This window comes from Dipodomys spectabilis, unplaced genomic scaffold, assembly GCF_019054845.1.
Source record: "Dipodomys spectabilis isolate Male_0828 unplaced genomic scaffold, ASM1905484v1 ptg000499l, whole genome shotgun sequence".
NCBI classification, from domain to species: domain Eukaryota; kingdom Metazoa; phylum Chordata; class Mammalia; order Rodentia; family Heteromyidae; genus Dipodomys; species Dipodomys spectabilis.
This window is the reverse complement of record NW_024871176.1, coordinates 901,750-925,714: the sequence shown is the minus strand read 5'-3', so window position 1 is coordinate 925,714 and position 23,965 is coordinate 901,750. Positions and strand designations below refer to the sequence as shown.

At 46.6% G+C, this 23,965-nt stretch overlaps 2 protein-coding genes across 2 annotated transcripts; one reads left to right on the top strand and one right to left on the bottom strand.

Moving 5' to 3' along the window:
- Positions 1-818: 818 nt before the first annotated feature.
- Positions 819-3,717, top strand: Dynll1 (dynein light chain LC8-type 1). The gene is made up of 3 exons (XM_042669616.1): positions 819-930; positions 1,180-1,317; positions 3,392-3,717. The coding sequence occupies exons 2-3, from the start codon at positions 1,186-1,188 to the stop codon at positions 3,527-3,529; spliced, it is 270 nt and encodes an 89-aa protein (XP_042525550.1). The 5' UTR covers positions 819-930; positions 1,180-1,185; the 3' UTR covers positions 3,530-3,717.
- Positions 3,718-11,409: 7,692 nt separating this feature from the next.
- On the bottom strand, positions 11,410-22,210 carry Coq5 (coenzyme Q5, methyltransferase). Its single transcript, XM_042669614.1, has 7 exons — positions 21,993-22,210; positions 18,669-18,818; positions 16,265-16,486; positions 13,188-13,294; positions 12,362-12,450; positions 11,887-11,998; positions 11,410-11,802 (listed from the first exon to the last, which is right to left on the bottom strand). The coding sequence occupies exons 1-7, from the start codon at positions 22,192-22,194 to the stop codon at positions 11,701-11,703; spliced, it is 984 nt and encodes a 327-aa protein (XP_042525548.1). The 5' UTR covers positions 22,195-22,210; the 3' UTR covers positions 11,410-11,700.
- Positions 22,211-23,965: the final 1,755 nt, after the last annotated feature.

Sequence of the window (23,965 nt, the reverse complement as noted above, 5' to 3'; positions counted from 1 at the left end):
TAACTGCTTAAATCAGAAGGAAACTCTCCTTTCCTTTCCTAAGCCCTCTTTCAATCTTGAGGATATCTCCACCCATCCAAAGGTTTCAGAGCAGGACCAGCTACACAGAGAGAGGGTCCAGGATAAAATAAACACGCCAAGGGGGTGAGGGGCGGGCGGGCGGCTTTCTGAAAAACGAATCCCAGCACATGAGGGGCAGATTCAGGAGGGTCTTGAGTTCAAGACCCACCTCAGCTACAGAGCGAGCTCCAGGGTTGCCTGGAATACACAACAAATTCTGTCAATAAAATAAGATAAAGACAGCAGAACATTAAGCCAAGCCTGAGACTCTTCCGGTGACGAATGCAGCTGGCCCTGCTTCACACCTCTGTAAAGGGAGCGGTCACCAGTCGGGTTGGTAAATCTTCCTTTCCCGGTGTGGGCGAGAGGTGTTCGGGGAGGACCGGCTCATCCTGAGTCTGTGGTTCGGAGCACACCCCGGGAAAAGCCTCAGTAGATTTAGAATCAGTTTCCTTGCCTTGGGCGGAAAGCTCGTTTCGCAGCCGCAGCAGACAGCAGGGTGGGCCTCACGACCCAGTCCAGGCTCCACCTTCTGGGTGTGGGCCTAGACGCGTGCGGCCCATTGCCGGGGCAACAGACGCCGTGAGCGGTGCATTATGGTCCGCAACAAAATGCAGGAGAAAGATCCTGAGGGAACCATTGAATCCATAGGCCAATGGAATGATCCCGGGGGCTGCGCTAAGCCAATAGAGACGGGCGGAGGGGGCGTGGCGCACGGGGCAGGGCGGGGCTTAGGCACTAGGCGGCGGCGGCTGGCGTGGGGCTGCTTAGATGCGCCACGGCTTCGGTAGCGGCCGTATCTCTCCCTCACCTTGAGGCACGCCAGCTCCCTCCGGAGACCGTTGAAGTCGGGCGGCCCCTGCCCACCCGGTGAGGGCCTCGGGGGTGGGGTGGGAGTGTGTGTGTGGGGGGGTCTACGCTGGTCGGGCCTGGCTCCCTCCCCCGGCTTCGTCCAGTTGTGCGGTCCGCGGGGTTTCGCACTATCTCTGAAGTGGGGAGGGGGGGGGCGGCGTCCGGAGATGGCGCGGGTCCGGGGAGGGGGTGGTGGGGAGGCGGCGCCGGGCCGGACCCCTCTCCTCACGCCTCGGCCCGGGCCTCGCCCCCCCACCCCCACCTCAGGTAACCATGTGCGACCGAAAGGCGGTGATCAAAAATGCGGACATGTCGGAAGAGATGCAACAGGACTCGGTGGAGTGCGCTACCCAGGCGCTGGAGAAATACAACATAGAGAAGGACATTGCGGCCCACATCAAGAAGGTGAGGCGCGGGCGGGGGGCGGCGTCAAGTTCTCTCCCCTCCCACCCCGACCCTGCGGCCCCGGCCCCCCCCAGGCCAGATTCTTGAGGTAGGGCGAGGGGGGCGGTTGTGCGCCATAGAGGCTTTCTAGAAAGGTCGCGCAGTGAGTTGTGCGCTTCTCTCGGGAAGCGCTGACCCCTTCTGCGCTCGAAGTTTTTTTTTTTTAAACCGAGCTCTATGGGGGAAAGCGCCACCTAGCAACGGTTTCCAAGATGGGAGCAACGAGCGGTTCCCCCCTTGTGTAGGTTCCTGCGCCGAGGATCCATCTGCGTGTTCCGGGGTGGGGGGGGCGGGGAGCGGCGTGGGCGTCTCCCGCGGGGCCCCGGAGACCTCGCCAGCCTTCCCCGCGGGCCGCGGGGCGGAGGGGTCGGGGATCTGGTAAGTGACAGTTTGTAGAGACCTGGCAGGATTGCCAACTTGAGCTCTGCTCGCTGGAAAGAGCAGCAAACTGGCGGCCTATGCTGGGGGGTGGCCCCGGAGAGGACGGGAGGACCCACGACGGAGAATGACATAGAAACAAAAAAGATTGGGGGCGGGGAAGGTGTCAGTCGTGGGGCTTGAACTCTAGCCTGGGCGCTGTCCCTTCCTGCTCATTCAAGGCTGGCTGCTCTACCTCTTGAGCCACGGCTCCAAGTCAATTTGAGATTACGGACTTGTACCTGCCCGAGCTGGCTTCGAACCGCAATTCTCAGACTTCAGCCTCCGGAGTAGCCAAGATTACAGGCTTATGCCACCGGCACCCGGGTTTGTTTGTTTTTTTTTTTTTTTTCCAGTCATGGGGCCTGAACTCTGGGCCTGGGTGCTGTCCCTCAGCATTTCAGCTCAAGGCTAGCGCTCTACCACTGGAGCCAAGCACCACTTCCAGTTTTTTCTGCTTATGTGGTGCTGAGGAATCGAACCCAGGGCCTCATGCATGCAAGGCAAGCACTCTACCACTGAGCCACCTTCCCAGCCCCCCGGGTTTGTTTTTTTGACACAGTACATGCATCCAGCTTGAAAGAAAAATGGCCCTTTTAAAAAGAGCTTTTTAACAAATTATCTTTGATTCTTCCCTACACATTCACCTGGTAAAGTTCAAGCAAGTTTTCTAATCCCAGTCAGTACCCCTCAGTGGGAAAAACAGAAAAGTTGTTCCTGTAATCTGCTAACTTTCAACACCAAGCACCATTAGCATGGATACGGAAAGGACTACTATTTAAAAAGGATAATGTTTGGCCAGGTAGCTGTCAGTCTGCTTCCAGCATTATTTTTACAGGAGTACTGGCGTTGCTTAAAGGTCTTGTCCCCTTAAATCTAAATATTGATGGGTTGTTGCTGGTTTAAATACTAATTAAGGCTTTTTTTTTTTGGATCAGTTGTGGGACTTGAACTCTGGGCCTGGGCACCATCCCTCAGCTCTTCAGCTCAAGGCTAGAGCTCGACCACTTGAGCCACAATGCCACTTCTGGCTTTTTCTGCTTATGTGGTGCTGAGGAACCAAACCTAGGGCCTCATGCATGCAAGGCAAGCACTCTACCACTGAGCCACCTTCCCAGTCCTAATTAAGGCTTTGTTCTTAGGAAGTCTTATTCTCAGTAGTGCAAGAGGGCAGTTGAGATCTTCATGGTAAGGAATGGGCCAAGTTTTTGACATTTTCTTTGATTTTGGGGTGCATAGCAAATCAGAAGGGAGGATTGTTTAGCTCTCTTTATCCAGAAGAACAAGATAAACCATAACTGTTTGTCATCTGCTGTCAGAGAATATTACTGAATAAGGTAGGAAGGGTAATTATCATGATCACAAAGTGCCCTGTCTTTGAGGCTGTCCTTTATACGTCTTATCTCCTCAGTCTCCATTTCTGTCTTAGCTCAAACTGCAAGTATGTTTGCCTCAATGGACTATGTAGGCGATTTGGAGCTGGGGAACAATCTTTCATTGTAAGCATTTGCAGATGCCAGTATTTCTCCTTTTTTCCCTGCAGGCTGTGGCTTCCTGAAGTTAACTCTTTTAGTTAATTCTTCTACAATTTTTTGTTTTGTTTTTTTTTCTTCTCCAGGAGTTTGACAAGAAGTACAACCCCACCTGGCACTGCATCGTGGGGAGAAACTTCGGTAGTTATGTGACACATGAAACCAAACACTTCATCTACTTCTACCTGGGTCAGGTGGCCATCCTTCTGTTCAAATCTGGTTAAAAGCATGGACTGTGCCACACACCCAGTGATCCATCCAAAAACAAGGACTGCAGCCTAAATTCCAAATATCAGAGACTGAAATCTTCAGCCTTGCTAAGGAAACACCTCAATCTTGGAACCTTTATTGTGTTTTGTACAGGGCATTCTCTGTACTAGTTTGTTGTGATTATAAAACAATTAGTAAAACAGCTTACGTTTGTATTTATTTTCTATTCCATACTTCTGTGCCCCTTGGTTTTTTTTTTTCTTAATTCATTCCTTTAAAAAATAAAAATCTGTTGGACATGTATCTGTGTGAACTTAATTTCCTTCAAATAACCAGCCGAATCAAGCTCTTGTCAATTGATGGGTGACTTAAGTTGTTGGGGTGAGTCCTCCAAGTTGTTTTGTGTGTCTGTGTATCTGTGTCTGTGTTGGTTATGGGGTCTGAACTCTGGACGCTGTCCGTGAGCTCTTCAGCTGAAGGTGAGTTCTACCACTTGAGCCACAGCACCACTGGCTTTCTGGTGGTTAATTGGAGATAATAGTCTCAAAAAGGACCTTCCTGCCCGTTGAACTGCAATCCTCGGATCTCTATTTCATGAGTAGATAGGATTACAGGCTTGAGCCACCAGTACCGTACTGGCTTCCAAGTTGTTTTTGTGTGACCATTTCAGTGATCTTTTTAAGACATGGTCTTTCTGTGTAGTTCAGGTTATCCGGCAACCATCCTGCCATAGCCTTCCAAATGAAGATTACATGCTTGTGCCACCATCCAGCTCATAAGGCTAATTCAGTCCTGGGAATTGATCATGCCAAGCATTTCAGTGAACCACATTCCTACCCCAATTTGGTCTTTTATCTTCAATTCCACTCATCCTGTTCAAAATCAGAAGTTTGCAAAACTTCAGTGGAAGAAATTGTGGTGGTGTAAGCCTGTCATCCCAGCTGTGATAGTCTAAAATCATCCCAGCATGCACCTAGGCAGGACACAAGGAAGCCCTACCTCAAATAACCATGAGGGCTGGAAAGATGGCTCAGTGGTAGAGTGCTTGCCTTGCATGCGTAAGACCCTGGGTTCAATTCTGAGCACCACATAAGCAGAAAAAGCCAGACGTGGCGCTGTGGCTTAAGTGGTAGAGCGCTAGCCTTGAGCTGAAAAGCTGAGGGACAGCACCCAGGCCTAAGACCAGGCCCCATGACTGGGGGAGGGGGGGTGGGAGACATGAAAAGGGCTGGAGGTGTGACTCAGTGAATAGAATACCTGCTTAATAAGTGCAAGACCCTGGGTGGAATCCATACCCTATACTGCCCCTTATCCCCCCCCAAAACCCAGGCTCACTCAACTAATCCTCAAGATTTTAGCCTCCTGAGTAGTAAGGATTACAGGTGTGAGCCACAAGTGCCCAGCTATGCTTTTAACTAGTAGGAAAGTTAACAAATGTGAATTGAAGCTGCTTTAAATTGCCCAGTTAGGGGTTGGGGATTTAGGTCAGTGGAAGAGCATTTGCCTGACAAGTACAAGGTCTTGAGTTAAGTCCTCAGCTGGGGTGGGGAGCAGGGAGGAAAGCTATAAAAGACTAAAAAAGAAAAAGAAAAAGGCAACTAAATTGCCATCAAAGGGTTCATGCTATCAGTTGTAGAGAAGTCTTAGGAAGGAAATAGGCAAGAGAGTCAGCTTTTGTAGGTAGAAAGGAAATGTGTGCCAGAGGCTAAAACAGCACACTCTCATCTGGGAAGTTGCAAAAGTTGTGACTTCTGGGTCCCCTATTTTTTTTGTTGTTGTTGTTGGTTCTGCTGCCACTGGTTTCTACAATTTCTTAATAAAACTCTTTTTTTTTTTGGTAGGTCATGGACTTGAACTGGGCTTGGGTGCAGTCCCTGCGCTCTTCAGCTCAAGGCGAGGCGAGCACTCTACCACGAGCTACTGAGCCACTTCCAGCTTTTTCTGAGTAATTTATTGAAGATAGAGTCTCATGGGCTGGGCACTGGTGGCTCAAGCCTGTAATCCTAGCTAAGAGGCTGAGATCTGAGGATTGTGGTTCAAAGCCAGTCTGGGCAGGAAAGTCTATGAAACTCTTATCTCCAATAAACCACCAGAAAACTGGGAAGTGGCGCTCAAGCGGTAGAGTGCTCGCCTTGAGCTGAAGAGCGCAGGGACAGCGCCCAAGCCCAGAGTTCAAGCCCCATGACCGACCAAAAAAAAAAAAAAAAAACCAGTCTCATGGGGCTAGGAACGTGGCTTAGTGGTAGAGTGCTTGCCTAGCATGCATGAAGCCCTGGGTTCAATTCCTCAGTACTACATAAACAGAATAGGCTGGAAGTTGCACAATGGCTCAAGTAAAGTGTTAGCCTTGAGCAAAATAAGCTCAGGGACAGTGCCCAGGCCCCAAGTTCAAGTCCCAACAAAACAGTTTCACAGCTGGGCATTGGTAGCTCATGCCTGTAATCCTAGCTACTCAGGAGGCTGAGCTCTGAGGATCACGGTTCAAAGCCAGCCCAGCCAGAAAAGTCCTCGTGAGGCTCTAATCTCCAATTAACCACTAAAGAGCCAGAAGTGGCATTGTGGCTCCAGTGCTAGAGCGCTAGCCTCAAGCACATAGAGGCTTAGGGACAGCATCTAGGCCCTAAGTTCAAGCCAAAATAAAAAAGGGTCTCAAAGTGGTAGAGCATCAGCTTTGATTGAAAAAGCACAGGTTCAGAATTTAGGCCTGAGTTCAAGTCCTATTACTGGCAAAAAGCAAAAACAAAACAACTGGTTTCCTTTAGCATCAAATTGGACTGCAATTAGGAAGGCAGCGCTACCCAAATCCATACCTGAAGACTGGAGGGGCATAGGGTACATACAAAAATAGTTTTCAAGCATTTTGAAGTGCTATAAAACCCTTTTATCAAATGTGTTCTGACAAAGAAGCTTCCTATATGGCACATGAAATCAGGAGCTGTCATATTTATTCTAGTGACAAGGCTTTAATCTGGAGTGTTTTTTTTATAACAGACATAAAGGACACAATAGAGTCTTTTGGTAAAAGTCTGGAAGAATGATGAAAACATTTATTTCTCTCACCCATGTCAAGAGGAAAAAAAAGACATATATTACCCTAAATGTAGATTCATTTACTCAGTCAGTATACAATTTTTTTTAATTTTTTTTTTTTCTTTTGCCACGCCTGGGCTTCAACTCAGGGCCTGAGCACTGTCCCTAAGCGTCTTTTTTTTTTTTTTTTTTTTGTCGGCCGTGGGGCCTGAACTCTGGGCCTGGGCGCTGTCCCTCAGCTCTTCAGCTCAAGGCGAGCGCTCTACCACTTGAGCTACAGCACCACTGGCTTTCTGGTGGTTAATTGGAGATAATAGTCTCAAAAAGGACCTTCCTGCCCGTTGAACTGCAATCCTCGGATCTCTATTTCATGAGTAGATAGGATTACAGGCTTGAGCCACCAGTACCGTACTGGCTTCCAAGTTGTTTTTGTGTGACCATTTCAGTGATCTTTTTAAGACATGGTCTTTCTGTGTAGTTCAGGTTATCCGGCAACCATCCTGCCATAGCCTTCCAAATGAAGATTACATGCTTGTGCCACCATCCAGCTCATAAGGCTAATTCAGTCCTGGGAATTGATCATGCCAAGCATTTCAGTGAACCACATTCCTACCCCAATTTGGTCTTTTATCTTCAATTCCACTCATCCTGTTCAAAATCAGAAGTTTGCAAAACTTCAGTGGAAGAAATTGTGGTGGTGTAAGCCTGTCATCCCAGCTGTGATAGTCTAAAATCATCCCAGCATGCACCTAGGCAGGACACAAGGAAGCCCTACCTCAAATAACCATGAGGGCTGGAAAGATGGCTCAGTGGTAGAGTGCTTGCCTTGCATGCGTAAGACCCTGGGTTCAATTCTGAGCACCACATAAGCAGAAAAAGCCAGACGTGGCGCTGTGGCTTAAGTGGTAGAGCGCTAGCCTTGAGCTGAAAAGCTGAGGGACAGCACCCAGGCCTAAGACCAGGCCCCATGACTGGGGGAGGGGGGGTGGGAGACATGAAAAGGGCTGGAGGTGTGACTCAGTGAATAGAATACCTGCTTAATAAGTGCAAGACCCTGGGTGGAATCCATACCCTATACTGCCCCTTATCCCCCCCCAAAACCCAGGCTCACTCAACTAATCCTCAAGATTTTAGCCTCCTGAGTAGTAAGGATTACAGGTGTGAGCCACAAGTGCCCAGCTATGCTTTTAACTAGTAGGAAAGTTAACAAATGTGAATTGAAGCTGCTTTAAATTGCCCAGTTAGGGGTTGGGGATTTAGGTCAGTGGAAGAGCATTTGCCTGACAAGTACAAGGTCTTGAGTTAAGTCCTCAGCTGGGGTGGGGAGCAGGGAGGAAAGCTATAAAAGACTAAAAAAGAAAAAGAAAAAGGCAACTAAATTGCCATCAAAGGGTTCATGCTATCAGTTGTAGAGAAGTCTTAGGAAGGAAATAGGCAAGAGAGTCAGCTTTTGTAGGTAGAAAGGAAATGTGTGCCAGAGGCTAAAACAGCACACTCTCATCTGGGAAGTTGCAAAAGTTGTGACTTCTGGGTCCCCTATTTTTTTTGTTGTTGTTGTTGGTTCTGCTGCCACTGGTTTCTACAATTTCTTAATAAAACTCTTTTTTTTTTTGGTAGGTCATGGACTTGAACTGGGCTTGGGTGCAGTCCCTGCGCTCTTCAGCTCAAGGCGAGGCGAGCACTCTACCACGAGCTACTGAGCCACTTCCAGCTTTTTCTGAGTAATTTATTGAAGATAGAGTCTCATGGGCTGGGCACTGGTGGCTCAAGCCTGTAATCCTAGCTAAGAGGCTGAGATCTGAGGATTGTGGTTCAAAGCCAGTCTGGGCAGGAAAGTCTATGAAACTCTTATCTCCAATAAACCACCAGAAAACTGGGAAGTGGCGCTCAAGCGGTAGAGTGCTCGCCTTGAGCTGAAGAGCGCAGGGACAGCGCCCAAGCCCAGAGTTCAAGCCCCATGACCGACCAAAAAAAAAAAAAAAAAACCAGTCTCATGGGGCTAGGAACGTGGCTTAGTGGTAGAGTGCTTGCCTAGCATGCATGAAGCCCTGGGTTCAATTCCTCAGTACTACATAAACAGAATAGGCTGGAAGTTGCACAATGGCTCAAGTAAAGTGTTAGCCTTGAGCAAAATAAGCTCAGGGACAGTGCCCAGGCCCCAAGTTCAAGTCCCAACAAAACAGTTTCACAGCTGGGCATTGGTAGCTCATGCCTGTAATCCTAGCTACTCAGGAGGCTGAGCTCTGAGGATCACGGTTCAAAGCCAGCCCAGCCAGAAAAGTCCTCGTGAGGCTCTAATCTCCAATTAACCACTAAAGAGCCAGAAGTGGCATTGTGGCTCCAGTGCTAGAGCGCTAGCCTCAAGCACATAGAGGCTTAGGGACAGCATCTAGGCCCTAAGTTCAAGCCAAAATAAAAAAGGGTCTCAAAGTGGTAGAGCATCAGCTTTGATTGAAAAAGCACAGGTTCAGAATTTAGGCCTGAGTTCAAGTCCTATTACTGGCAAAAAGCAAAAACAAAACAACTGGTTTCCTTTAGCATCAAATTGGACTGCAATTAGGAAGGCAGCGCTACCCAAATCCATACCTGAAGACTGGAGGGGCATAGGGTACATACAAAAATAGTTTTCAAGCATTTTGAAGTGCTATAAAACCCTTTTATCAAATGTGTTCTGACAAAGAAGCTTCCTATATGGCACATGAAATCAGGAGCTGTCATATTTATTCTAGTGACAAGGCTTTAATCTGGAGTGTTTTTTTTATAACAGACATAAAGGACACAATAGAGTCTTTTGGTAAAAGTCTGGAAGAATGATGAAAACATTTATTTCTCTCACCCATGTCAAGAGGAAAAAAAAGACATATATTACCCTAAATGTAGATTCATTTACTCAGTCAGTATACAATTTTTTTTAATTTTTTTTTTTTCTTTTGCCACGCCTGGGCTTCAACTCAGGGCCTGAGCACTGTCCCTAAGCGTCTTTTTTTTTTTTTTTTTTTTGTCGGCCGTGGGGCCTGAACTCTGGGCCTGGGCGCTGTCCCTCAGCTCTTCAGCTCAAGGCGAGCGCTCTACCACTTGAGCTACAGCACCACTTCCGGTTTTCTAGTGGTTTATTGGAGATAGGAGTCTCATGGTCTCTCCTGCCCGGGCTGGCTTTGAACCGCGATCCTCAGATCTCAGCCTCCTGAGTAGCTAGGATTACAGGCGTGAGCCACCAGCGCCCGGCTCCCTAAGCTTCTTAAGGCTAGCATTCTATCACTTCAGTCACAGGGCCATTTCCAACTTTTTCTGTTTATATGGTACTGAGGAATGAAACCCAGGGCTTCGTGCATGCTAAGCAAGTACTCTACACTAAGCCACATTCCCAGCCCAGTGTGTAATTCTTTTGTTGTTGGTGGTGGGTTTTTTTGATTTTGTTTGTTTCTTGGTCGGTCTTGGGGTCTGAATTCTGGGCCTGGGTGGTGTCCCTCAACTCTTCAGCTCAAGGCCAGCACTCTATCACTAGAGCCACAGTGCCATTTCTGGCTTTTTTTTCTGTTTATGTGGTGCTGAGGAATCAAACCCAGGGCCTCATGCATGCGAGGCAAGCACTTTACCACTGAGCCACCTTCCCAACCCTGTTCTTTTCCTTTCTTTCTTTCTTTCTTTTTTTTTGGTTTTTTTTTTTTGGTCATGGGGCTTGAACTCTGGGCCTAGGCGCCATCCCTCAGTTCTTCAGCTCAAGGCTAGCACTCTACCACATGAGCCACAGAGCCACTTCCAGTTTTCTGAGTGGTTTATTGGAAGCAATAGTCTCACAAACTTTCCTGCCCAGGCTGGCTTTGAACTGTGATCCTCAGATCTCAGCCTCCTGAGTAGCTAGGATTACAGGCGTGAGCCACAAGTGCCCGGCTGGTGCTAAGTTTTGAACCTAGCACCTTGGGGGTACTAGGCATGTGCTCTACCATCAAACTATATACACCAGCCTATAATTCTAGTATTTACTGTTAGCACTGACTTGTACCTTAGCTTTTGGCCCTATACTCAGTGCTAGGCTCAGTGATTGGTTCAGGTTTTCTGTTTCAAATCATCGTTTTCCAATGATCCATTATTTCTCTGGAAGTCCACACTGTTAAAAAAGTTACAAATAGGGGCTGAGAAGGTGGCTCAGTGGTAGAGTGCTTGCCTTGCATGCATGAGGCCTTGGGTTGGATTCCTCAGCACCACATAAGCAAAAGAAGCCAGAAGTAGTGCTGTGGGTCAAGTGGTAGAGTGCTAGTCTTGAGCTGAAGAGCTGAGGGACAGTGCTCAGGCCCAGAGGTCAGGCCCCATGACCAACAAAACAAACAAAAAAAAAGAAAGAAAGAAAGAAAAATTACAAATATACTTCCAAATGGTGTTTTAGTGCTGGTTTTACCTAAACACTACACTGCACAGCCAAGAAAGTTAACAGGAGAAAACAAAAAAGACCAAATACTTGTGAGAAAAGGCCTGAGCAGAGTCTAACAAAATTGCAAAAATGAAAAAAAAATTACAGGAGCCAGGCACGGGTGGCTCACATCAGTAATGCTAACTACTCAGGAGGTTGAGATCTGAGGATTTTTTTTTTTTTTTTTGGGGGGGGGGTCCAGTCGTGGGCCTGAACTCTGGGCCTAGGCGCTGTCCCTTAGCTCTTCAGCTCAAGGCTAGCGCTCTACCACTTGAGCCACAGTGCCACTTCCAACTTTTTTTTTTTCTGCTTATGTGGTGCTGAGGAATCGAACCCATGGCCTCATGCATGCAAGGCAAGCGCTGGACCACTGAGCCACCTTCCCAGCCCGTGAGGATTGCAGTTTAAAGCCAGTCCTGGCAGTAAAGTCTGTGACTTTTTTTTTTCTCTTAATTTCCAATTAACCACTAGAAAACCAGAAGTGGAATTGTGGCTCAAAGTGGTAGAGTGTTGGTCTTGAGCAAAAAGATCTCAGAGATGGTGTCTAGTCCCTGACTTCAAAACCCACAATGAACCAAAAAAAAAAAGACAGGAATTTGTTTCTTCTACTTGGAGATTGGTCAGTTCAGAACAGGAATTCATATCCTTATGAGGAGATGCTCAGAGGCTGTCTCATCAGCCAGATTATTCTTCAGGGTGCAGCTTTCGGCAGGGTATGACTGCTTCACACTCCAGAAAGGAAAAGAATTAAAGTTTGAAGCCAGAATGAATGGCCACAATGCCTGAAGTTAGACTTTCATAAGTGACCTTCTGAAAACCTGCATCTTCAATCATCTCTTTAAACTCTTCCTAAAACACAAGGAAAGACAGAGCAAGGATTGCTTGGATTTCAGCTTTAGGACCTTTGTTACACACTATAGATGTTTTTGGTACCTGCGATGGAAACTTCCGGATGCTTTCCACAAGGTACTGATAGGACTTCCAGTCTCCTGCAATCACTTCACCGAGGACAGGAATGACCTGGAAGCTGTAGAGATCATAAAGCCTACATAAACAAACAAACAAAAAAGGCAAAAGATTAAGATTAGAACATGTCCTGGGCTCATACCCTGGCACTTCAAACAAAAAGGGAAAAAAATAAGCTGGGCACCGGTGGCTCACACCTTAAATCCTAGTTACTCAGGAGGCTGAGATCTGAGGATTGTGGTTCAAAGCCAGCCCAGGCAGGAAAGTTTGTGAGACTATCTCTAATAAACCACCAGAAAACCAGAAGTGGCGCTGTGGCTCAAGCGGTAGAGCACTAGCCTTGATCTTAATAGCTGAGAAACAGTATCCAGGCCCAGATTTTAAGTCCCATGACCAACAAAAAAAAGGAATATAAAGATAAAGCTGTGTTATTGGTACTGACCTGGATACCAGGGGATTGTTCACTTGGCTAAACTCCAGACAGAGAAATCGTCCTCCTGGCTTCAAGACTCGATGGGCTTCCTGGAGTGCCTGTGAGAGACAAGGACAACGGGATGCACTCCTCAGCAGACCTCACCCAGTGCTACAAGGCAAGACAGATTGAATTTCTGTGTGCATTCTAACTGTTATTTCCCACAGCCCTCTTGTGTATTCTAGTTGGGAAGCTGAAACCGCAGAAATATATTGTAGTCTGCTGCTTATGACTTGATAAGTCAAATGCATACAGACTGATGCAACTGCATGAGAGGCAAGTTTAAAATTGTGAATTAAGATCACAGTGGAGCCAGACACTGGTGATTCATGCCTATAATCCTAGGTACTCAGGAAGCTGAGATCTGAGGATCACGATTCAAAGCCAGCCAGGGTTATCTCCAACCCCATCAGACTCTTATCTCCAATTAAGCACATAAAAACTGGAAGTGGTACTATGGTTCAAGTGGTAGAGTACTAGCTTTGAGCACAAAGAGGCTCAGAGACAATTCTCAGGCCCTGAGTTCAAGCCTTGCAACCGACAAAAAAAAAAAGCAAAACAGTGGACCTCCTCTCTATATAACATGCTTTTTGTGATACTGAGGTTTGAACTCAGGGCCTCATGTTTATCAGGCCCTCACAAGCTGAGTTGTGCTTCTATTCCTGTGATTTCAGTTCATTCATTTCTGACTAGGAAAACTAATAATTTAAAGAAAGAAGTTCCAACTCAAAGCAGCCACTCTACTGAAGTGCTGAACCCAGAACATCACATGAGCTGAATATGTAGCCATTCCTACCCGATCTATGTGTGTGACATTCCGGATCCCAAAGGCAATGGTGTAAATGTCAAATTTGTCATCATCAAAGGGCAACTCTTCAGCATCTCCTAGGATCCATGCAAGTCCTGGAAGACAAAATGATTTCTGCATCTGAATGTGGAAAGCTGTCTCCCTTGCACCCTGTGATTTATCACATGTGAGGAATTTACATTTTGTATTGCATTTGGATGTGTGTTTGTACTGAGTCAGAAGTGTGAGTAACCCAGTGTGAGCAGCTACACTCTGAGTGTGGCTAGAGCCTGAATAGCAGCACTCTTCTGGGACTGGATCCTCAAACCTGTGGAATATGAAGCAAAGTCTGGATAGCACCAAGTAAATTGTCAGGTTATCTACTTGGAGTGGAAGAACTGCACACCTGCCTTCACCACTGAATTCCTCCAATGCTAAGATCTTAGAAGCTGAAATCTTTGCTGCCGTGGAGCTACATATCCTCAAGTAGCACCAGGTTAAGCTTCCTGGGTTTGAATACCACCTTCATCCCTTATTAGCTGTGTATCTTTTTTTTTTTTGTGAGGGGGTGGTTGGCAAGGAATGGAACCAAAATCTATCTCAGGCATACGACACAATCACTCTGCTATTTGAGTCATGCCACCCAACTAAATCAATCTCTCTCCTTCTCTTGTTTTCTGTATCTCTCAGTCCTGTTAAAGAGTATAGGGGAAGAGGGTGGCTGGGAATGTGGCTTAGTGGCAGAGTGCTTGCTTAGCATGCATGAAGCCCTGGGTTCAATTCTTCAGTACCACATACACAGAAAAAGCCAGAAATGAGCTGTGGCTCAAGTGGTAGAGTGCTAGCTTTGAGCAAAAGAAGCTCAGGAACAGTGTCCAGGCCCTGTGTTCAAGCCCCAGGAATGGCAGAAAAAAAAAACTATATACAGAACTAGAGTTCTGTATATAGATTGTAGAGTGCCTGTCTAACAAGTAAGTTTGAGTTCAAACTCCAGTACTTAAATAAGTAAATAAATAAGAGTGTCAATGGCTCACACCTGTAATCTTTTTCTTTTTCTTTTCTTTTTTTTTTTTGCCAGTTCAGAATGGAATGCTACTGATCATCTTGGTATCTTTCTGCTCCATTCTTTATGGCAGAGCATGTTGGTCAGTAGGAGTAAGAAAGCATGGTGCCTTTGTTTAAAAATGCTAGTGGCTGTCTGCCTTCTGCTTAGTGTTGAGGGTTAACAAAGGAGTCCTTCATCTTGGGACCAAGTGGGCTGCAAATGTCTAGGCAGCTGCTCCTGGGGGCAGGAAGAGGAGGAAGGATTGGACTAAAACAACCACAACTACTGTGGTGATGTTGAGGGTGGGGTGGGGGAAGGTTGATGTGGACCCTGGGGACTTTCTTTGTGGTAATCCTCTGCTCTTTCTATAGCTTCCTGCAGTACCTGGCCTGCTGAAAGAGGGGGCAGAGCAGCAGCCCTGAAAAGTTGGGTTAACAGGGCACAGCATCCAGGATCATTAATAAGCTTGAAAAAACAGGGGGCAGCCAAAGGTAACATTTCCATTTCCATGCTAGAGCAGAAATCATCCATTTTGAGCATGCAGTGGGCTCCCAGAAGTAGGCAGGCAGTTCCTCACTTTCCTGCTGCTGGTACCTGACAAAATAGGGAAATCTGAGTAGAGAACAGGTACTATGGCTGGGAGCTGGTGGCTCATGCCTGTAATCTTAGCTACTCAGGAGGCTGAGATCTGAGGATCATGGATCTGGGTTCCAGCCCAGGCAGGAAAATCCAGGAGATTAACCACCAGAAAATCAGAAATGGTGCTGTGGCTCAAAGTGGTAGAGTGGTAGCCTTACACAAAAAAGCTCAGGGACAGTGCTCAGGCCTGGTGTTCAAGCCCCACAATAGACAAAAAACAAAAACAAAAACAAATGCACTGTGTCAGTTGGGTTCTCTGACATACTGATGAGGAGGAAATGTAAAAGTTTTGTTTTGGATTTTGTGTAGAGCAAGGGCAATAGTTGATTAGGAGAAAGCCTGGCTGGTAGGAGTCCTGCTTATGTTGAGTGTCATGATTCATGCCCGCAATCCCAGCATTCCAGAGGATAAGGGAGGGGGATGGCAGGCTCAAGGCCAACATGGACTACATAGTCACACAGGACTCTTAACCAAAACAAAACAAAGTGAAAAAAAAAATGGTGCTCAGTGCTGTATATGGGAGCTGCCAAGAATGAGCTTGGCTTCGCAAGAAATCTGGAGCAGAGGCCAAAGAGCTAACAGAGGCTATTAGCTAAGTACATTGCTGTAGCTGAAGTTCTGTTCTTACAAGAGATGTGAGCAGCACAGTTGTGTTCTAAATAAATTAAACCTGCCTTGTACTGGTAGGGGAATAGGTCATCCTAGAGCTGTTGGAAACTAAAACTTCTTTTCTTTTTGACGGAGTCTTTACTGACCTTGGACTCAAAATCCCTCCTGCCTCTGCCGCCCAAGTACTGAGATTACACCCAGCAAATTTCTTTTTTTTTTTTTGTCGGTCGTGGGGCTTGAACTCTGGGCCTGAGTGCTGTCCCTCAGCTCTTCAGCTCAAGGCGAGCGCTCTACCACTTGAGCTATAGCACCACTTCCGGTTTTCTGGTGGTTTAATGGAGATAGGAGTCTCATGGTCTTTCCTGCCCGGGCTGGCTTTGAACCATGATCCTCAGATCTCAGCCTCCTGAGTAGCTAGGATTACAGGCGTGAGCCACCAGGGCCCGGCTTCACCCAGCAAATTTCTATTTCAAGGTATAAGATTTGAGATCCAAACGCTGAGCTCTAGTTTAGGATCGGCTACTAAATAGTGGTGTGACTTAAGTAAGATCCTGTTTGGGCTTTGGTTATCTCCTCTGTCACATGAGGCTGTTCATCCAGTCCAACAAACAGGTTGGTGAGCCCTAAAAAACAATGCCAGTATCATTTGTGCTCAGTCACCCAAATGATCTTCAACTCTCTCCTAAGTTTCTGAAATTGGGAGCATAAGGATTTCAACTTTTGATGTGACCTCCTCCAGCTTATTTTATAAACATACAAGTATTTCCCTGGTGTCTGCTTTCCTAGAACTCACCAGTTTTGTAGCCCTGGTCTAAGGCTTTCCTCTTTCCAACCTTCAGCATCTCTCTGTTGATGTCGCAAACCATGACGTGGGAACCACCCAAAGAATCCTCTTCATTTTGGTACTTTTTGGCAATTTCTTCCCAGGATAAATTTTGCTGGGCCCTTAATTGCCTCTTCTGCTTTCTCTGATGTTGTGCCTGAACATAATTAAGGAACCGGAATGCAATGTCACCTGTGGGAAGCCAAACAGGAAGAAAGATACAAACCAAAAGCAAAAATCCAGGCTGGGAATGTGGCTTACTAGGGTGCCTGCCTAGCATTCCCTGGGTTCAATTCTCAGTACCACATAAACAAAATAAAATAATATTTATTACTGTTGTTGTTGTTATTATTATTATTGCCGGTTGTGGACCCTGAACTCTGGGCCTGGGTGCTGTCCCTCAGCTTAAGGCTAGTGATCTACCACTTGAGCCACAGCACCACTTCCAGTTTTCTAGTGGTTTATTGGAGATTAAGAGTCACAGAGTTTCCTGCCTGGGCTGGCTTTGAACTGTGATCCTTCAAATCTCAGCCTCCTGAGTAGCTAGGATTACAGACATGAGCCACTGGTGCCCAGCCACCTCAGCCTTCCTTTTGCTGAGATGATAGGTATAACCAACACACCTGGCTTAAAAGTTTTTTGGTTGGTCCTGGGGCTTGAACTCATGGCCTGCACACTATCCCTAAGCTTCTTTTATTCAAGGTTAGCACTCTACCTAAAGCCACAGTGCCACTTTTGGCTTTTTCTGCTTATATGATACTGAGGAGTGGAATCTAGGGCTTCAGGCATACTAGGCAAGCACTCTACCACTAAGCCACATTCCCAGCCCATGTCCCTGAGCTTTTGTGCTCCAGGTTAGTGCGCTACTGCTTTGAGCCATAGTTCTACTTCCTAAAAGTTGTTTGTGGTTGTTGTTGTTGTTGTTGTTTTTTTATGAAAGAACGTAAGTGCTGGGTGGCAGTGGCTAACATCTGTAATCTTAGCTACTCAGCCACTGAGATCGAGAGGATTACAGTGTGCAAGGGCACAAAAATCCTTGAGGATTTGTCTCCAAAAATAAGCAACAAAAACAGGGCTGGAAGGTGCAAGTCAACTGAAAGGGCTAGGCTCTGAGTCCAAACTTCATTTATTTATTTATTTTTTTTTTTTTGGGGGTCCGGTCGCGGGGCCTGAACTCTGGGCCTGGGCGCTGTCCCTCAGCTCTTCAGCTCAAGGCGAGTGCTCTACCACTTGAGCTACAGCGCCACTTCCAGTTTTCTGGTGGTTTATTGGAGATAGGATTCTCATGGTCTCTCCTGCCCGGGCTGGCTTTGAACCTCGATCCTCAGATCTCAGCCTCCTGAGTAGCTAGGATTATAGGCGTGAGCCACCAGTGCCTGGCTGGTCTTTGTAAATATTAGAGAAGTAAAAAGCATAAAACTGATTTGTTGTTATTGTTTTATTTTATTTTATTTTTGTGTCCCAAGGCCCTTGGAATACTAGGCTCTGCCTCTTAAGCCACACCCCAAATCCACAAAGTTACTTACTTTATTATGCCAGAGCCAGGACTTGACCTCAAGGCCTTGGCTTTTTCCACTCAAGGCTGTCCCTCTACCACAAGACATACCTCCACTCTGGCTGTTTGGTAGTCAATTGTAGTGAAAAGTCTCATGGACTTTTCTGCCCAAGCTGGCATCAATCCTGGTTCTCAGACTCTTGAGTAGCTAGGAATACAGGAATCACCAAAGGTACCCCCCTGCCGCTCTTTTGGTGTGAGTCCTGGGGCTTGAACTTAGGATGTGGGTGCTGACTCTAAGCTTTTATGCTCAAGGCCAATCCCTTGAGCTAACTTGAGCTACAGCTCCATTTCCAGCTTTTTTTGGGGGAAAGGGGATGGTTTATTGCAGATAAGAGTCTCCTGGAGGGCTGGGAAGGTGGCTCAGTGGTAGAGTGCTTGCTTTGTATACATGAGGCCCTGGGTTTGATTCCTCAGTACCACATAAGCAGAAAAAGCTGGAAGTGGCGCTGTGGCTCAAGTGGTAGAGCGCTAGCCTTGAGCTGAAGAGCTGAGAGACAGTGCCCAGGCTCAGAGTTCAAGCCCCACAACTGACCAAAAAAAAAAAAAGTCTCCTGGACTTTATTGCTTGGGCTGCCTTCAAACCATGATCCTTAGCTCTCCGCCTTAACTCTCAGCCTCCTGGGTAGCTAGGATTACATATATGAGCCACTGGTGCCCAGCACAAAGCTGCTTTTGATTGATATTTTCTATACCTTTCTCTGAAGTATACTGATTTTCAAATGATCTACTAATGGTATATGAACTATCACATTCCAATAAGAGTAATTTCTGTAGAAGATGCTCAATGATACCCAAGGACCCAAAACTTGACATTACCTGTGCCTCCAGCCACATCGAGCAGTTGGGTCCCAGGTAGTGGGTGCATCCTCCAGAGCAACAAATCCTTCCAAATGCGATGGATACCAATACTCATCATATCATTCATCACATCATACTTCTTGGCAACACTTTCAAACACCTGATAGACTGACAGAGGATAAATACGATAAATACACAATTATTACTGGTAGGATTTACATGGAAAAATCCTAAAGAGAAAAGAGAAAGTCTTTCCCATCAGAAAACTGCTTATCTTTGCAAGGTAAAGGAGAAACTATGCCATGATGCCCTCATATCTAAATTTATATATTAACATTATTGGTTTTTGTCCTAGACCAGACTCAAACTCAGTATCTGATGCTTTTGCTCATTGGCTTGTACTCTATCTGTTAGGTTTTTAAAAAGAGGTAGCCGAGTAAGAACAGCACCACACACGTGGTATTCAGGTAAGGGGTAGGTTTATTCATCGTTCTGGCTGGCACCAGGCCATGTTGACCCTCCATGCAGCTGGGAAAGGCCTGGGAAAGAGAGAGCTGGGAAAGAGAAGACAGCTAGAAAAAGAGCTAGAAAAGAGCTAGAAAAGAGAGCATTTGGGAAAGGTGGGAAAGAGGAGAGAGCTAGGAAAGAGAAGGGAGCTGGGAAAGAGAAGAGAAGGAAAGAGCTGAGAAAGAGCTAGAAAAGAGCAGAGAGAGGGCATCTGGGCCTGGGCTAGGCCTTATCTAGGGTATGGGTGGAGAAAGGTGTGGCCACATCAAATTCAGATGTGACCTCAGTGGATGCAGATGTGACCTCTTCCAGGTGTCCCAGTTGCCTAGGTAATGCAGGTACTGGGTGGAGAGCCTCTAGTCCCTCTTTATCTTTTTTTGTCAGTTGTGGGGCTTGAACTCAGGGCCTAAGCACTGTCCCTGAGTCTCTTTGTGCTCAAGGCTAGTAGTCTACCATTTGAACCACAGTGCCACTTCCAGTCTTTGAGTGGTTAACTGGAAATTAAGAGTCTCATGGGGACTTTTTCTGCCTAGGTTGGCTTTGAACTGCAATCCTCAGATCTCAGTTTCCTGAGTAGTTGGAATTACAGGCATGAGTCACTGAAGCCCAGCCCTCATTATCTTTTAATAGTCTTAAAAGTACTTCATGTAATATTTGTGATTTTTTTTTTTGTCAGTACTGGGGCTTGAACTCAAGGCCTGGGCTCTAGTTCTCGAATGTGATCTTTAGCTCTCAGCTTCTGAGTAGCTAAGATTACAGATGTGAGCCACCAATATCTAGCTTTTTCACACGTTTTGAGACAGGCAGGGTCTTACTATGCAGTCCAGGCTGGCCTTGACCTCATGATCCTCCTGTCTCAACCTCCTGAATGCTGGGATTATCATACCTGGCTGACAGAATGGCTTTTTGGCTTTTACTTTTGGTCATTCTTACTCTAGAGATGACTGGTTTAAAATCAATGGAAAATGTACTGTTTTCTTAATAAACTTTTCTGTCGCTTTCACCACCTTTCTCGACTTGCCTGAGTTCTGTCACTGAACATCAAGGTCCAAAGTAGATAGATGTGCTGACTCTATGTAACATTTTTTGGTACCATGACTCAGAGATTCAGATCCTTTTTTATGGGCAACTTGGATCCAATCCATGTGTTTCTGTAGGAGGTAAGAACTGTTCTTCCTGCTGTGTCAGGAAGCTTTATTTTGCAACCTCTTTTCTACTATTTGGACTCTCGCTGTTTTCTTTTTGTCAGCCATGGGGCTTTATCTCAGGGCCTGGGCACTGTCCCTGAGCTCTTTCACCCAAGGCTAGTGTTCTACCACTTTGAGCCACAGTGTCACTTCCATCTGGCTGCTTTCTTTACTTTTCTTACCTTCCTCCATTCAAAACAATTTTTTTTGGGGTGGCAGTCAAGGTGCTTGAACTCAAGGTGTGGGTGTTATTCCTGAGATTCTTTTTCTCTACCACTTGAGCCACTGCATCACTTCTAGCTTTTTCTAAGTAGTTTATATAACAGTCTCATGGACTGAGATAACAGTCTCATGGACTTTCCTGCCCAGGATGGCTTTGAAACATGCTTCAGATCTTAGCCTCCTGAGTAACTAGAATTACAGGCATGGGCCACAGCATCTGGCCTCCAAACATATTTTTTGTTTGCTTTTTACTGGTCTTGGGGCTTGAACTTGGGGGATGGGCACTGTCCTTGAGCCTCTCTGTGCTCGAGGCTAGTGCTCTACCACTTAAGCCATAGCACCACTACTAGCTTTTTCTGTTTATGTGGTGCTGAGTAATCGAACCCAGGGCTTTATGCATGCTAGGAAAGCACTCTACTGCTAAGCCACATTCCCAACCCCCCAAAACAAATTTTTGTCATTGTATTTAATATGAATAAATTTAGGACCTTGAACATGCTAAGCCTATATTCTGCTTAGGCTCGGTAAGTTTTAAAGGTCATGGATTAAGATCATTTTGCATGATTTTAACTTGTGTGTTATTTTTACCGTTCTGTCTGTGTAAAGCTAAGTCTTGCCTGTACTTCAATCTTGGTTCCCAAGTTAGAGTGAATATTTAACTTATCACTGTCTCCTCTCCTTGTCACTGTGTAAAATGTTGAGTATACATTGTAAAGAACAATACAGTTATTATTCCTATTATTATGGTTGGCAGTATGTATTGGAGTTTGAACTCCAGCTTTTCCACTTGCTAGGCAGGAGCTAGCGCTTGAGCCCTGCCCCAGTCCTTCCATCACTGTTAATGAAAACTGGTAAAAGCATATGCTTTGGGAACAACTCAAATGGATTTAAATCCCAGTTCTGCCACTTATTAGCAGAATTTTGGGTAAGCCACTCCTATCATTGTTTCATGGCTACTTCATCCATAAAATCAGGCTAATCATTTCTACCTTCACAGAACTGTGATTGTTTGCTTTTTAAATCAGAATTGACTTAAAGTGTTTTGTATTTAAAAAAAAAAAAAATTAAGCCGAGCGTCAGTGTTTTGTGCCTGTAATCCTAGCTACTCAGGGGGCTGAGATCTGAGGATTGCAATTGGAAGCCAGCATGGACAAGAAAGCTCATGAGACTCTTATTTCCAATTAGCCACCAAAAGGCTGGAAGTGGAGCTGTGGCTCAAGTAGTAGTGAGCTAGCCTTGAGCAAAAGAGCTCAGGGACGGCGCCTCGGCCCTGAGATCAAGACCCAGGACTGGCACGCACACAGAAAATTTAAACTTGGAAGTCCTTGGAAGTCAGGACGTCCCAGACACCGGACCTGGAGCTCACAGGTGGTCACACCGGTCCAGGACTGACAGGTCCCTCGGCCCGCCCTCTCACCCCGGTCACCTTTGCCCCCTTTCTCCTCCTCCGACACCGTCTCAAACCCGAAGTGCGTTTCCGTTGCTTGCTTCTCTTGGGACAAGAGCCGCGCACCCAGCAGGCCCCGAGGCCAAAAGCTCGGAAGACCCGGGAACCCACATCCCCGCGCCGTCCGCGACCACCCACAGCCGCCGGAGAGCCGCAGAACGCAGCTCACGGACGCTGCCATCTTGGCAGTCCCACGGCCCGACGGGAGAGGAGTCGATGACGTCACCATGCCGACGACGCCTGCTGATTGGAGGAGCCACGGCTAGTCCCCGCCTCCTGGCAGTGAGGAGTTGTGTGAGCCAGGCGAGCGGCTCCTACCTGTAATACCAACTACTCAGGAGACTGAGGTATGGGCTTTGGGGTTCGAAGCCAACCCAAGCAGAAAAGTCCTTGAGCCTCTTTTTCTCCAAGCACGAGAGCCGGCAGTGGTGCTGTGGCTCAAAGTCGTAGAGCGTTAGCCTTGAGTGAAAGACCTCAGGGACAGCACCTAGGCCCAGAGTTAAAGCCCCACGACAAACAACAATAAATAACTGGGGCTAGGAATGTGGCTTAGTGGTCGAGTGCTTGCCTAGCATGCCTGAAGCCTTGGGTTCCATTCCTCAGTACCACATAAGCAGAAAAAGCTAGTAGTGGAGCTATAGCTCAAGTGGTAGAGTATTAGTCTTGAACAAAAGAAGCTCAGGGACAGTGCCCAGACCCTGAGTTCAAGCTCCATGATCAACAACAACAACAAAATCTCAGGAACAGCATCCAAGCTCTGAGTTTAATCCCCAGTATCCTCTCACATTCTTCCCTCCCCCCTCCCCCAATTTTTAAAATTTAAATTAAAAGTGGAAGTATAAGTCTTCGATAAGAATGAGAAGACCTGGGGGGATTGAGCTTTTGATCACCTTTCACAGGCCATCCCTTAATGTTGCTAACCAATAGTAACTGGCATCAGGAGTACCTTAGGGGGAAACTGAGGCATGCTGTTGTTAAAAGGTGACAATCACAAGGTGAATTCTTGCAGACTTTGGTGTAGAATCATCTGGTTTGATTTCGATTAATATTAATTGTGTTTGGCTTTATATTTTTTTTAAGATTCTATCTTGATACATAGTTTAGAATGGCTTTGAATTCATACTGGAACTCATGGTTCTTCTGGTTCAGGCCCCCAGTGGTTTGATCTTTACAATGTAACATCTTGGACCCCATTACCAAAGATTTGAATCAGTAAATGTATTATGTATCTCTTCCACACCAGAGGCCACTACTGACTTCCTCCCTCCCTTCCACCCTTCCTCCCTTCTTTTCTCCTTCCCTTCCTTCCTTCCTTCCTTCCCTTTTCTTGTTCCCACATATGAAGAAAAATGTGATAATTTCTTTGTGTCTTATTTTTAATATGATGATCTCCAGTTCCACCCTTTTTCCTCCAAATGACATTACTTCATTCTCCTGTTTCTTTCTTCCTCCTCCTCCTCCCCTTCCCCCTCCCCTCTCCTCCTCCTCCCCCTCCCTCTCTTCCCCCTCCCTCTCCCCTTTCCTCCCCCTCCCCCTCCCCCTACTTCCTCCTCCTCCTCCTCCTCCTTTTTCATAAGACCTGGATATGTAGCCCACAGAAGCCTAAAACTCAAGATGTGTTGCCTCAAGCTCCCAAGTGCTGGGGTTACAGGTCTTTCTACCACATCCAACTTACTTTCTCTCCCCCCCTCTCTCTTTCTCTCTCTCTGTAGGTCTTAGGGCTTCAACTCTGGGCCTGGGCACTGTCCCTGAGCTGAAGGCTAGCTCAAGCCTAGCACTCCTCCACTTGAGCCACACAGTGCCATTTCTGGTTTTTCTGGTGGTTAATTAGAGATAAGAATCTTACAGACTGGACTGGACTGGGAAGGGGGCCTGAACTCTGGGCCTGGCGCTGTCCCTCAGTTCTTCAGCTCAAAGCTAGCATTCTGCCACTTGAGCCACAGCGCCACTTC